The sequence below is a fragment of the Gopherus evgoodei genome, unplaced genomic scaffold, assembly GCF_007399415.2.
Source record: "Gopherus evgoodei ecotype Sinaloan lineage unplaced genomic scaffold, rGopEvg1_v1.p scaffold_91_arrow_ctg1, whole genome shotgun sequence".
Lineage (NCBI taxonomy): Eukaryota > Metazoa > Chordata > Testudines > Testudinidae > Gopherus > Gopherus evgoodei.
The window spans coordinates 147,771-162,110 of NW_022060112.1; the positions used below are offsets into that span (position 1 = coordinate 147,771).

Here is a 14,340-nt window from a genome sequence, read left to right on the forward strand (position 1 = left end):
TCCCACACCTCCTCCTGCCCCCACCAGCCCCACACCCACGTAACCCTCCTGGGGGGCCCACAGGGGGTGCAGCACTGGAGGCTGGGCTGGGGGGGCAGAGCCCTAGGGGCTGCACTGGGAGCCCCACAGGGGGTTGGGGTGCTGGGGGCTGAGGGCCCCGCGGGTGGCTGGGTGCCGGGGGCTGGGCTGCGGGACCCACAGCGGTGGGGTGCTGGGGACCCCGTGGGGCGCTGGTGGCTGGGCAGGGCCCTAGGGGCTGGGCTGCGGGACCCACAGGGCTGGGGTGCTGGAAACCCCATGGGGGACAGGGCACTGGGGGCTTGGTGGGGAGCCCCACAGGGGGTTGGGGTGCTGGGGGCTGGGCTGGGCTGGGGGCCCCGCAGGTGGCAGGGTGCTGGGGGCTAGGCTGAGGGCCCCACAGGGGGCAGGGCGCTGGGGGCTGGGCTGTGGGACCCACAGGGCAGGGCCCTAGGGGCTGGGCTGCAGGACCCACAGCAGTGGGGTCCTGGGGGCCCCATGGGGGGTGGGGTGCTGGGGGCTGGGTGGGGCCTTGGGGGCTGGGCTGTGGGACCCACAGGGGTGGGGTGCTGGGGACCCCATGGGGGGTGGGGCGCAGGGGGATGGGCGGGTCCCTAGGGGCTGGGCTGCCTGGGACCCAATGGGGTGGGGTGCTGGGGACCCCATGGGGGGTGGGGCACTGGGGGCTGGGGTGTGTGCCCCAGGGGCTGGGCTGCGGGCCCCATGGGTTGGGGTGCTGGGGACCCCATGGGGGCTGGGCTGCGGGGGGCTGGGCGGGGCCCTAGGGGCTGGGCTGCGGGGACCCCATGGGGGGCCGGGCGCTGGGGGCTGGGCGGGGCCCTAGGGGCTGGGCTGCGGGGGACCCCATGGGGGGCGGGGCCCTAGGGGCTGGGCTGCAGGACCCACGGGGTGGGGTGCTGGGGACCCCATGGGGGACGGGGCCCTAGGGGCTAGGCTGGGAGCCCCACAGGGGGTTGGGGTGCTGGGGGCTGGGGGCCCCGCGGGTGGCTGGGTGCCGGGGGCTGGGCTCCGGGACCCACAGCGATGGGTTGCTGGGGACCCCATGGGGGACGGGGCCCTAGGGGCTGGGCTGGGAGTCCCACAGGGGGTTGGGGTGCTGGGGGCTGGGCTGTGGGACCCACAGGGGTGGAGTGCTGGGGACCCCATGGGGGACGGGGCCCTAGGGGCTGGGCTGGGAGTCCCACAGGGGGCTGGGGTGCTGGGGTCTGGGCTGTGGGACCCACGGGGGTGGGGTGCTGGGGACCCCATGGGGGACGGGGCCCTAGGCGCTGGGCTGGGAGTCCCACAGGGGGTTGGGGTGCTGGGGGCTGGGCTGTGGGACCCACAGGGGTGGGGTGCTGGGGACCCCATGGGGGGCAGGGCCCTAGGGGCTGGGCTGCGGGCCCCACGGCGCTCACCTTGAAGAGCTGCACCCCGATGCAGGCGAAGATGAACTGCAGCAGGGTGGTGACGATCATGATGTTGCCGATGGTGCGAATGGCCACGAAGACGCACTGGACCACATGCTGGGGGGGCAGGGGAGTGACCCCCCCGCCACACAGCGACCCCCTGCACCCCTCGGTGCCCTTTGGAGCCCCACATCACAGGATACAGGCCCTGCAGCCCCTCCCATGCCACCAAGTGCTGCCCCCCAGCACCCCCTCACCTTCAGCCCCTCCCAGGCCTCTGCACCAGCCCCCCTGAGCACTGCCCCCCCGCGCCCCCTCACCTTCAGCCCCTCCCAGCCCTCTGCACCAGCCCCCCTGAGCACTGCCCCCCCAGCGCCCCCCTCACCTTCAGCCCCTCCCAGCCCTCTGCACCAGCCCCCCCGAGCACTGCCCCCCCAGCGCCCACCTCACCTTCAGCCCCTCCCAGGCCCCTGCACCAGCCCCCCTGAGCACTGCCCCCCCCGCACCCCCCTCACCTTCAGCCCCTCCCAGCCCTCTGCACCAGCCCCCCTGAGCACTGCCCCCCCAGCGCCCCCCTCACCTTCAGCCCCTCCCAGCCCTCTGCACCAGCCCCCCTGAGCACTGCCCCCCCAGCGCCCCCTCACCTTCAGCCCCTCCCAGCCCTCTGCACCAGCCCCCCTGAGCACTGCCCCCTCGCGCCCCTCACCTTCAGCCCCTCCCAGCCCTCTGCACCAGCCCCCCTGAGCACTGCCCCCCCGCGCCCCCCTCACCTTCAGCCCCTCCCAGCCCTCTGCACCAGCCCCCCTGAGCACTGCCCCCCCAGCGCCCCTTCACCTTCAGCTCCTCCCAGCCCTCTGCACCAGCCCCGCTGAGCACTGCCCCCCCAGCGCCCCCCTCACCTTCAGCCCCTCCCAGCCCTCTGCACCAGCCCCGCTGAGCACTGCCCCCCCAGCGCCCCTTCACCTTCAGCTCCTCCCAGCCCTCTGCACCAGCCCCCCTGAGCACTGCCCCCCCAGCGCCCCCCTCACCTTCAGCCCCTCCCAGCCCTCTGCACCAGCCCCCCTGAGCACTGCCCCCTCGCGCCCCTCACCTTCAGCCCCTCCCAGCCCTCTGCACCAGCCCCCCTGAGCACTGCCCCCCCGCGCCCCCCTCACCTTCAGCCCCTCCCAGCCCTCTGCACCAGCCCCCCTGAGCACTGCCCCCCCAGCGCCCCCCTCACCTTCAGCCCCTCCCAGCCCTCTGCACCAGCCCCCCTGAGCACTGCCCCCCCCGCGCCCCCCTCACCTTCAGCCCCTCCCAGCCCTCTGCACCAGCCCCCCTGAGCACTGCCCCCCCAGCGCCCCCCTCACCTTCAACCCCTTGGCACGGTTGATGGCTCGGAGAGGCCGCAGCACCCGCAGCACCCGCAAAATCTTCACCACAGAGATGGCGCTGGAGCTGGGTGGGGAGTGGGGGTCAGACATTGGGGGGAGTTCCCCAACTGATTGCCCGGTCCCCCCTGCCCCCATCATATCCCACCGCCGCCACCAATCTTTCCCGCACCCAGCGTATCCCAGCCTCCACCAATCCTTCCCACCCCCCGGCGTATCCCACCGCCTCCATCAATCCTTCCCACCCCTGGCATATCCCACCACTTCCACCAATCCTTCCCACCCCCGGCGTATCCCACCACTTCCACCAATCCTTCCCGCCCCCCAGCGTATCCCACCGCCTCCACGAATCCTTCCCACCCCCGGCATATCCCACCACTTCCACCAATCCTTCCCGCCCCCCCAGCGTATCCCACCACCTCCACCAATCCTTCCCGCCCCCGGCATATCCCACCGCCTCCATCAATCCTTCCCACCCCCCGGCGTATCCCACCGCCTCCACCAATCCTTCCCACTCCCCGGCGTATCCCACCACTTCCACCAATCCTTCCCGCCCCCGGCGTATCCCACCACTTCCACCAATCCTTCCCGCCCCCGGCGTATCCCACCACTTCCACCAATCCTTCCCGCCCCCGGCGTATCCCACCACTTCCACCAATCCTTCCCACTCCCCGGCGTATCCCACAGCTTCCACCAATCCTTCCCACACCCCCATCATATCCCTCCGCCGCCACCAATCTTTCCCGCGCCCAGCGTATCCCAGCCTCCACGAATCCTTCCCACCCCCAGCATATCCCACTGCCTCCACCAATCCTTCCCACCGCTGGCGTATCCCACCACTTCCACCAATCCTTCCCGCCCCCAGCGTATCCCACCACTTCCACCAATCCTTCCCACCCCCGGCATATCCCACCTCTTCCACCAATCCTTCCCGCCCCCCAGCGTATCCCACCGCCTCCACCAATCCTTCCCACTCCCCGGCGTATCCCACCGCCTCCATCAATCCTTCCCACCCCCGGCATATCCCACCGCCTCCACCAATCCTTCCCACCCCCGGCATATCCCACCGCCTCCACCAATCCTTCCCACCGCTGGCGTATCCCACCACTTCCACCAATCCTTCCCACCCCCGGCATATCCCACCTCTTCCACCAATCCTTCCCGCCCCCCAGCGTATCCCACCGCCTCCACCAATCCTTCCCACTCCCTGGCGTATCCCACCGCCTCCATCAATCCTTCCCACCCCCCAGCGTATCCCACAGCTTCCACCAATCCTTCCCACCCCCCGGCGTATCCCACCGCCTCCATCAATCCTTCCCACCCCTGGCATATCCCACCACTTCCACCAATCCTTCCCACCCCCGGCATATCCCACCACTTCCACCATTCCTTCCCACCCCCCGGCATATCCCACCTCTTCCACCAATCCTTCCCACACCCCCAGCGTATCCCACCGCCGCCACCAATCTTTCCCACGCCCAGCGTATCCCAGCCTCCACGAATCCTTCCCACCCCCGGCATATCCCACCGCCTACACCAATCCTTCCCACCGCTGGCGTATCCCACCACTTCCACCAATCCTTCCTGCCCCCGGTGTATCCCACCACTTCCACCAATCCTTCCCACCCCGGCATATCCCACCTCTTCCACCAATCCTTCCCACCCCCCAGCGTATCCCACCGCCTCCACCAATCCTTCCCACTCCCTGGCGTATCCCACCGCCTCCATCAATCCTTCCCACCCCCCGGCGTATCCCACAGCCTCCATCAATCCTTCCACCCCCGGCATATCCCACCACTTCCACCAATCCTTCCCACACCCCCGGCGTATCCCACCGCCTCCACCAATCCTTCCCACCCCCAGCATATCCCACCGCTTCCACCAATCCTTCCCACCCCCCGGAGTATCCCACAGCTTCCACCAATCCTTCCCACCCCCGGCATATCCCACCGCTTCCACCAATCCTTCCCACTCCCCGGCGTATCCCACCACTTCCACCAATCCTTCCCGCCCCCGGCGTATCCCACCACTTCCACCAATCCTTCCCACCCCCGCCATATCCCACCTCTTCCACCAATCCTTCCCGCCCCCCAGCGTATCCCACGGCCTCCACCAATCCTTCCCACTCCCCGGCGTATCCCACCGCCTCCATCAATCCTTCCCACCCCCCGGCGTATCCAACAGCTTCCACCAATCCTTCCCACCCCCGGCATATCCCACCGCTTCCACCAATCCTTCCCACCCCCCCGCGTATCCCACCACCTCCATCAATCCTTCCCACCCCCGGCATATCCCACCACTTACACCAATCCTTCCCACCCCCCGGCGTATGCCACGGCTTCCCCCAATCCTTCCCACACCCCCGGCGTATCCCACCGCCTCCACCAATCCTTCCCACCCCCCGGTGTATCCCACGGCCTCCACCAATCCTTCCCACCCCCCGGTGTATCCCACCGCTTCCATCAATCCTTCCCACCCCCCGGCATATCCCACCGCCTCCGCCAATCTTTCCCACCCCCAGCGTATCCCACCACCTCCACCAATCCTTCCCATACCCGGCGTATCCCATCGCCTCCACCAATCCTTCCTCCCCCCCCCCGCATATCCCATTGCCTCCACCAATTGTTCCCGCCCCCGGTGTATCCCAGCACCTCCACCAATCCTTCCCGCCCCCAGCGTATCCCACGGCCCTCACCAATCCTTCCCTCCCCCAGCATATCCCACTTCCTCCACCAATCCTTCCCATACCCAGCGTATCCCATCGCCTCCACTAATCCTTCCTGCCCCTCCCCCCGCATATCCCACTGCCTCCACCAATCCTTCCCACCCCCAGCATATCCCATCCCCTCCACCAATCCTTCCCATACCTGGCATATCCCATCCCCTCCACCAATCCTTCCCTCCTCCCGGCGTATCCCACTCCTCCACCAATCCTTCCCACCCCCGGCATATCCCACTGCCTCCATCAATCCTTCCAACACCCAGAGTATCCCTCCCCATCTGCCAATCCTTCCTGTCCCCGGCATATCCCACATCCCCCACCAATTCTTCCTATGCCTGGCATATATCACTACCCCCATCAATTCTTCCTACACCCGGTGTATCCTACGGCCCTACCAATCCTTCCCATGACCGGCGTACCCCAAGACATCTGCCAAACCTTCCCACGCCCAGCGTATTCCACTGCATCCACCCACCAATCCCACCTGCACCCAAACCATTTCCTGGGCCTGGCTACCTCCTTCTCTCCACTCCAGCCCCATACAGCACCATTTATCCACTGCACTCCTGGCCCCCCATCACCAGGAGCTGCTCTCCCCCATCCCACTCACTGGATCCCGAAGGAGATGAGGGAGACGCTCACGACCAGCAGATCCAGCAGGTTGAACCAGTTCCTGCAGAAGGAGCCTTTGTGGAGGAAGGCCCCATAGGCTGTCATCTGGGGAGGTAGCGGGGGAAGAGGGTCAATCCAGGCCTGTGCTGAGCCCTGGGCCCCACTCCCCTCCCAGAGCCGGGAGAGAACCCAGGAGTCCTGGCGCCCACCCGCCCCTGCTCTAAACACCAGCCCCCACTCCCCTCCCAGAGCCTGGAGAGAACCCAGGAGTCCTGGCACCCACCCGCCCCTGCTCTAAACACCAGACCCCACTTCCCTCCCAGAGCCAGGAGAAAACCCAGGAGTCCTGGCTCCCAGCCCCCCTGCTCTAAACACCAGCCCCCACTCCCCTCCCACAGCTGGGAGAGAACCCAGGAGTCCTGGCTCCCAGACCCCCTGCTCTAAACACCAGCCCCCACTCCCCTCCCACAGCCGGGAGAGAACCCAGGAGTCCTGGCTCCCAGACCCCCTGCTCTAAACACCAGCCCCCACTCCCCTCCCACAGCCGGGAGAGAACCCAGGAGTCCTGGCGCCCATCCGCCCCTGCTCTAAACACCAGCCTCCACTCCCCTCCCAGAGCCGGGAGAGAACCCAGGAGTCCTGGCTCCCATCGCCCCCTGCTCTAAACACCAGCCCCCACTCCCCTCCCAGAGCCAGGAGAGAACCCAGGAGTCCTGGCTCCCAGCCCCCCCTGCTCTAACCACCAGCCCCCACTCCCCTCCCAGAGCTGGGAGAGAACCCAGGAGTCCTGGCTCCCAGCCCCCCCTGCTCTAACCCACCAGCCCCCATTCCCCTCCCAGAGCCAGGGAGAGAACCCAGGAGTCCTGGCGCCCACCCGCCCCTGCTCTAAACACCAGCCCCCACTCCCCTCCCAGAGCCGGGAGAGAACCCAGGAGTCCTGGCTCCCAGACCCCCTGCTCTAACCACCAGCCCCCACTCCCCTCCCAGAGCCGGGAGAGAACCCAGGAGTCCTGGCTCCCAGACCCTCCCTGCTCTAACCACCAGCCCCCACTCCCCTTCCAGAGCCAGGAGAGAACCCAGGAGTCCAGGCTCCCAGCCCCTCCCTGCTCTAACCACCAGCCACCACTCCCCTCCCAGAGCCGGGGAGAGAACCCAGGAGTCCTGGCTCCCAGCCCCCCCTGCTCTAACCACCAGCCCCCACTCCCCTTCCAGAGCCAGGAGAGAACCCAGGAGTCCAGGCTCCCAGCCCCTCCCTGCTCTAACCACCAGCCACCACTCCCCTCCCAGAGCCGGGGAGAGAACCCAGGAGTCCTGGCTCCCAGCCCCCCCTGCTCTAACCACCAGCCCCCACTCCCCTCCCAGAGCCGGGGAGAGAACCCAGGAGTCCTGGCTCCCAGCCCCCCCGCTATAACCACCAGCCCCCACTCCCCTCCCAGAGCCAGGAGAGAACCCAGGAGTCCTGGCTCCCAGCCCCCCCTGCTCTAACCACCAGCCCCCACTCCCCTCCCAGAGCCAGGAGAGAACCCAGGAGTCCAGGCTCCCAGCCCCCACTCCCCTCCCAGAGCTGGGGAGAGAACCCGAGAGTCCTGGCTCCCAGCCCCCCTGCTCTAACCACCAGCCCCCACTCCCCTCCCAGAGCCGGGAGAGAACCCAGGAGTCCTGGCGCCCAGCCCCCCCCCCGGCAGTACCTTGAGCAGGATCTCCACGGTGAAGATGGAGGTGAAGGCATAGTCCAAGTACCCCAGAATCTGAGCAGGGATGGGGGGAAGATAAGGCCATGGAGGAGAGTCAACGGCCAATGTGGGGCAGCCCCCCCACCCTTCCCCAATATCCCCTTTTGCTCCCCTGCCCTGTCCTGCCCATCTGCCCCACCACAGTGCCCCTCCCTGTCCACCCTGCCCAGGCTCCTGCCCCATCTAGCCCCCTTCCTCACCCCCCCACTCCTCCCTCCCATCCATCTCCACTCAACCCCATTCCTCCTCATCCTGTGCCCCTCCCCACGTCTCCTCCTTCCCCCTCCCCCTTATCCTGCCCCCCACCCCTGGGGCCTCACGATGTTGCGGAAGGAGTGGGCCCGGATGGGGTCCTCGGCAGCCAGCGAGATGCTACTGAGGATGATGAAGACGAGGATGAGATTGGTGAAGATATGGTGATGGATCAAGGCGTGACACCCCACCCGGAGCCTGGGGGCAGAGGAGAGATCGGGTCAGAACCAGAACCGCCACCCCAAGCTGGCCAGCCAGAACCAGCCATGGGGCTGGGCGGGAGCTGGCGCCCCCCAAAGGGGACAGACTGCTGCCCTATTCCCAGCCCCCCCAGAGCCAGCTGGTGCCCCCCAGAGGAGACAGGCCCCTGCCCCACTCCCCGCCCCCCTGAGCCAGCCACTCCCTGCCCTGGGGCCAGGTGGGAGCCGGCGCCCCCCAGAGGGGACAGGCCCTGCCCCACTCCCTGCCCCCCTGAGCCAGCCAGTCCCTGCCCTGGGGCCAGGTGGGAGCCGGCGCCCCCCAGAGGGGACAGGCCCTGCCCCACTCCCTGCCCCCCTGCCCCAGCCACTCCCTGCCCTGGGGCCAGGTGGGAGCCGGCGCCCCTCAGAGGGGACAGGCCCTGCCCCACTCCCTGCCCCCCTGCCCCAGCTACTCCCTGCCCTGGGGCCAGGTGGGAGCCGGCACCCCTCAGAGGGGACAGGCCCTGCCCCACTCCCTGCCCCCCTGCCCCAGCCACTCCCTGCCCTGGGGCCAGGTGGGAGCCGGCGCCCCTCAGAGGGGACAGGCCCTGCCCCACTCCCCGCCCCCCTGCCCCAGCCACGTGGGAGCCGGCGCCCCCCAGAGGGGACAGGCCCTGCCCCACTCCCTGCCCTGGGGCCAGGTGGGAGCCGGTGCCCCTCAGAGGGGACAGGCCCTGCCCCACTCCCTGCCCCCCTGCCCCAGCCAGTCCCTGCCCTGGGGCCAGGTGGGAGCCAGCGCCCCTCAGAGGGGACAGGCCCCTGCCCCATTCCCTGCCCCCCTGCCCCAGCCACTCCCTGCCCTGGGGCCAGGTGGGAGCCGGCGCCCCCCAGAGGGGACAGGCCCTGCCCCACTCCCTGCCCCACTCCCTGCCCCCCTGCCCCAGCCACGTGGGAGCCGGCGCCCCCCAGAGGGGACAGGCCCTGCCCCACTCCCCGCCGTGCCGGAGGATCCAGGCCCCGCCCCACATGGCACTCACGGGTTGGTGCTGCTCAGGATGAAGAAGGCGCTGCCGGCCGGGATGGGCAGAACTTTCTCGCTTGGTGCCTGCTCCAGCTTGTCCAGGTGGGACTTGGCCAGGCTCTCCTGGTCGCCCTCCTCCAGCTCCTCCCCTATGGGGTAGACAGGTGTGGGGCCCCGCTGGGCTCAGCCAGACCCTCCCTGAGCAGAGAACCCAGGAGTCCGGGCTTCCAGCCCCCCGCCCCTGACTCTAACTACCACTCCCCACTCCCCTCCCAGAGTCAGGGAGAACCCAGGCGTCCGGGTTCCTATTCATCATGGTAGGATCTAAAAATACAGTAGGGTCATGACTAGCAGCCACAGATCTCCAAGGTCCCAGCGCCCAAGGGGAGAGCACCCCCTGCTGAACACCCCCGCCCTGACCCATGGCACGCCCCAGGACAGCCGGGGGAGACTGCCCCCTACCAAGCCCTCTGTCATGAACTAGGAATGTTCTTAATGTTTTCTCTGAATACTATGTTGGTGCCTCAGTTTCCCCATGGCAGTTCTTAAGCATCCGGCAGAGCAAAGGGCCAGTGCCCCTAAATGCCTGACACTCTGTCTCCTGGCAACTGCTGGCCTGGGCCCCCCCCTGCAAAGGTGCCAGCTGAAGGTGTTGGAGACAAAGGGATCAGGTGACCTCCTGGCCTGGGAAAGGGGCTGAGTAGAGAGGAGGGGCTGGGGGGGGTTGTTAGTCTGGAGCTGGCTGGGGGCAGACGTGGGGGTCTGGCTCACTGCCCCCCAGAATGGACCCAGCCGAGGGGTCCGGTTCGCGGTACCTACAAGCTCTGTTTTAGACCCTGTTCCTGTCATCGAATAAACCTCTGTGTTACTGGCTGACTGAGAGTCACGTCTGACTGCAAAGTGGGGGTGCAGGACCCTGTGGCTTCCCCAGGACCCCGCTGGGGCGGGCTCGCTGTGGGAAGCGCACGGAAGGGCAGAGGATGCTGAATGCTCCAAGGAGAGACCCAGGAGGTGAAGCCGTGGGAGCTTCTTGCCCTGAACAAGTCTGCTCCAAGGGAGAGGAGGCTCCCCAAAGTCCTGCCTGGCTTGGTGGGGAGCAGTTCCAGAGCATCGCCCGGGGACCCCATGACACCCTCTGCCCCACTCCCTGCCCCAAGGCACCCCCAGCTGGGAGCAGGGCTGGCTTTAGGCCAATGCCACCAATTCCCCCGAATCGGGCCCCGCACCTAAGAGGGCCCCAAGCCCAGTGGCAGGGCCGCCACGGGGGGCAAGGGGCCGAGAATCCCTTCACTGGCTAGAGGCTCCTTTTTCGTTTTTACTCACTCAGCGGCGCTCCGGGTCTTCGGCAGCACCTCGGCGGAAGGTCCTTCAGTGCCGTGGAGCCCTGCAGCGAGTGAAGGACCCGCCGCCCAAGACTAGGAGCCCTGCCCGGTGACTACAAGCCCCAGCTGTTTTTTTCTGTGGTTTTTTTTCAGTCATCGCTGCTGGGACCCCGTTGAAACTGTTCGAATCGGGCCCCGCACTTGCTAAAGCCGGCCCGGGTTAGGGTTCCTAAGGGCAGGGCTCTTGGAGCTGGGGGTAGGGCTCCTATGGGTAGGACCTCCTGCCCTAGGGTTTGGGTTCCAATGGGTAGGGCACTTGGAGCTGGGGTTAGAGTCAGACCCGGCCTTCCTACCTCCTTCTTCACTCCCTTCTTCATCCTCCTCCTCCTCCTCCCCGCACGGCACCTGGGGAGAGAGCAGCAGGAGCCGAGGTCTGTGTGTGTCCCTGCGTCCCCTGCTGGAGGGGCCGAGCCCTGCGCTATGTGGGGGTAGGCAGACCCCCGCCAGGGGATTACAGCTCCCCTGCCCTGGTGTGAACCCCAGCGTCCGGGACGAACCCCATTGTCACTGAGAGGGAATTGTTCATAAAATTTTGGATGAGTATTGTGCGTGCCTCAGTTTCCCCAGCATGCTGCCTGGTTAACCAGCAGGGGGGCAAGATGCCATGGAGGAGCCTAGCTAACAACAGCCATTCGCCACCTGGCACTGAACAACCCCAGGGGCCGACCCTCCACCAGGGCAGGACCAAGTGGGGGCGTTTCTGAACATGCTGTGCCGGGTGTGACTCAGTTTCCCCCACGTGCTGCGTGTTCAGTGAGGTGGTGGGAAGAGGGATGGTTATTGTTTAGGGCCAGGGTGTGACCCTGGGTCCCCGCCTAGCAGCTGGGACCCCGGACTATGGCCAGCGTGGGGACAGAGGACGGAAGAGAGGGGGCCCAGACTAAGGACAGAGAAGAGGCTGCGAAGAGGGGATATGGGGGGGGAATATGGGCTGCCCCACCCTGGCGGGGGGGCATTTCTTACCTTCATGCTGCCATCCTGGCTGCCGCTGCCCTGGGCTTCATCCGCCGCCTTCCCCCTGCGGGGAACAGGGGGGCTCGGAGCAGAGATGGGGAGAGAACCCAGGCACCCGGGCACTCAGTCCACCGCCAACCTCACTCCTCTGCCAGAGCTGGGGGAGAACCCAGGAGTCCTGGCTCCCAGCCCCCATTCCTCTAACCACCAGCCCCCACTCCCCTCCCGGAGCCAGGGAAAGAACCCAGGTGTCCAGGCTCCCAGCCCCCCCTGCTCTAACCACCAGCCCCCACTCCCCTCAAAGAGCCGGGGAAAGAACCCAGGAGTCCTGGCTCCCAGCCCCCCCTGCTCTAACCACCAGCCCCCACTCCCCTCCCAGAGCTGGGGAGAGAACCCAGGAGTCCTGGCTCCCAGCCCCCCCTGCTCTAACCACCAGCCCCCACTCCCCTCCCAGAGCCGGGGAAAGAACCCAGGTGTCCAGGCTCCCAGCCCCCCCTGCTCTAACCACCAGCCCCCACTCCCCTCAAAGAGCCGGGGAAAGAACCCAGGTGTCCAGGCTCCCAGCCCCCCCCCGCTCTAACCACCAGCCCCTGCTCCCCTCCCAGACCCAAGGAGAGAACCCAGGCGTCCGGGCCCCTCACTTTCTGCTCTCCTCCTCCTTGGACGAGTTGATGTTGTCCCCATCGGCCAGATTGTCCACAGCAATGGCCAGGAAAACGTTCAGCAGGATATCTGGGGGGGGCTCAGGAAAATGGGGGTGCAGGGGGTCCCAGCCCACCCCAAATCGCACCCCCCAGTGTCAGCCCCTCCACGCCACTGCCTGGCTCCAGGGGCCCCCACCCTCCTGATACAGACCCCCTCCACCCCCAGCCTGAGATCTGCCCCCACTAGTCGCCAGCTGCCTGTCAATTCCCCCTCCCCCGATCAGCCACTGCCCCGGCCTCCTGTAGCCCCCCTGCCCTGGCCCCAGCCCCTTGTAGCCCTCCTGTCCTGGCCCTATAGAGCCCCCCACCCCCTGGCCCCGGCCCCTGCAGCCCCCTGGCCCCGGCCCCTTGTAGCCCTCCTGTCCTGGCCCTATAGAGCCCCCCACCCCCTGGCCCCGGCCCCTGCAGCCCCCTGGCCCCGGCCCCTTGTAGCCCCCCTGCCCCAGCCCCCTGCAGCCCCCACCCGACGGGTACAGTTGCCGCAGATGAAGAGGATGATGAAGTAGACGCAGACCAGCATGCCGGGGAAGTAGGGCCCCCCGTATGCCATGATCCCGTCGTACATCACCACGTTCCAGTCCTCGCCCGTCAGGATCTGGGGGGCCAGGCAGCCGTCAGTGGGGGGCAGGGGCTGGCGTGGCCCCCTGGGGGGAGCGGGGGATCCCAGGGGAGTGACCCTGGGGGGCGGGGGGCACCTGGAAGTCAGTGAGCAGGGCCTGCGGGAAGGTGCCTGTGACGAACTGGGAATGTTCTTAATGTTTTCTTTGAATCCTGTGTTGGTGCCTCAGTTTCCCCTCTGCAGTTCTTAAGTCTCCAAGGCGGGGGAGAAGGGGGTGTGGTTGCTGCAGAGCGAGGGGCCAGTGCACCTAAATGCCTGGCACACTGTCTCCTGGCAACTGCTGGCCTGGGCCCCCCCCCGCAAGGTGCCAACTGAAGGTGTTGGAGACGGTGAGCAGCACCTGGGGGGCCCCGGGGGGGTTCCAGGGGGTACCTGGAAGACGGTGAGCAGCGCCTGCGGGAAGGTGTCGAAGGTGGGGGTGCCGGGGTGGGTCCCAGGGGGAAGCAGAGGGGGGCCCCGGGGGAGGCGGACGGGGGCCCCATGGGGGTTCTGGGGGGCCCCGGGGGGGTTCCAGGGGGTACCTGGAAGACGGTGAGCAGCGCCTGCAGGAAGGTGTCGAAGGTGGGGGTGCCGGGGTGGGTCCCAGGGGGAAGCAGAGGGGGGCCCCAGGGGGAGGCGTACGGGGGCCTCATGGGGGTTCTGGGGGGGCCCCGGGGGGGGTTCCAGGGGGTACCTGGAAGACGGTGAGCAGCGCCTGCGGGAAGGTGTCGAAGGTGGGGGTGCCGGGGTGGGTCCCAGGGGGAAGCAGAGGGGGGCCCCGGGGGAGGCGTACGGGGGCCCCATGGAAGTTCTGGGGGGGCCCCGGGGGTGTTCCAGGGGGTACCTGGAAGACGGTGAGCAGCGCCTGCGGGAAGGTGTCGAAGGTGGGGGTGCCGGGGTGGGTCCCAGGGGGAAGCAGAGGGGGGCCCCGGGGGAGGCGGACGGGGGCCCCATGGGGAGTTCTGGGGGGCCCCGGGGGGGTTCCAGGGGGTACCTGGAAGACGGTGAGCAGCGCCTGCGGGAAGGTGTCGAAGGTGGGGGTGCCGGGGTGGGTCCCAGGGGGAAGCAGAGGGGGGCCCCGGGGGAGGCGTATGGGGGCCCCATGGGGGTTCTGGGGGGCCCCGGGGGGGTTCCAGGGGGTACCTGGAAGACGGTGAGCAGCGCCTGCAGGAAGGTGTCGAAGGTGGGGGTGCCGGGGTGGGTCCCAGGGGGAAGCAGAGGGGGGCCCCGGGGGAGGCGTACGGGGGCCCCATGGGGGTTCTGGGGGGGCCCCGGGGGGGTTCCAGGGGGTACCTGGAAGACGGTGAGCAGCGCCTGCGGGAAGGTGTCGAAGGTGGGGGTGCCGGGGTGGGTCCCAGGGGGAAGCGGAGGGGGGCCCCGGGGGAG

General features: G+C 68.1%; 1 protein-coding gene across 1 annotated transcript in view; it reads right to left on the minus strand.

The window, feature by feature from the left end:
• The window catches only part of CACNA1F (calcium voltage-gated channel subunit alpha1 F), an 81,210-nt gene that overhangs the window by 37,576 nt on the left and 29,294 nt on the right, over positions 1-14,340 (minus strand). The window contains exons 13-22 of the mRNA XM_030548246.1: positions 12,831-12,951; positions 12,294-12,384; positions 11,662-11,716; positions 10,992-11,043; positions 9,333-9,465; positions 8,185-8,314; positions 7,820-7,879; positions 6,130-6,236; positions 2,777-2,864; positions 1,437-1,544 (exon numbers count right to left, since the gene is read on the minus strand). Of these exons, the coding sequence (XP_030404106.1) occupies positions 1,437-1,544; positions 2,777-2,864; positions 6,130-6,236; positions 7,820-7,879; positions 8,185-8,314; positions 9,333-9,465; positions 10,992-11,043; positions 11,662-11,716; positions 12,294-12,384; positions 12,831-12,951 (945 nt within the window). The remainder of the gene's footprint in view (positions 1-1,436; positions 1,545-2,776; positions 2,865-6,129; positions 6,237-7,819; positions 7,880-8,184; positions 8,315-9,332; positions 9,466-10,991; positions 11,044-11,661; positions 11,717-12,293; positions 12,385-12,830; positions 12,952-14,340) is intronic.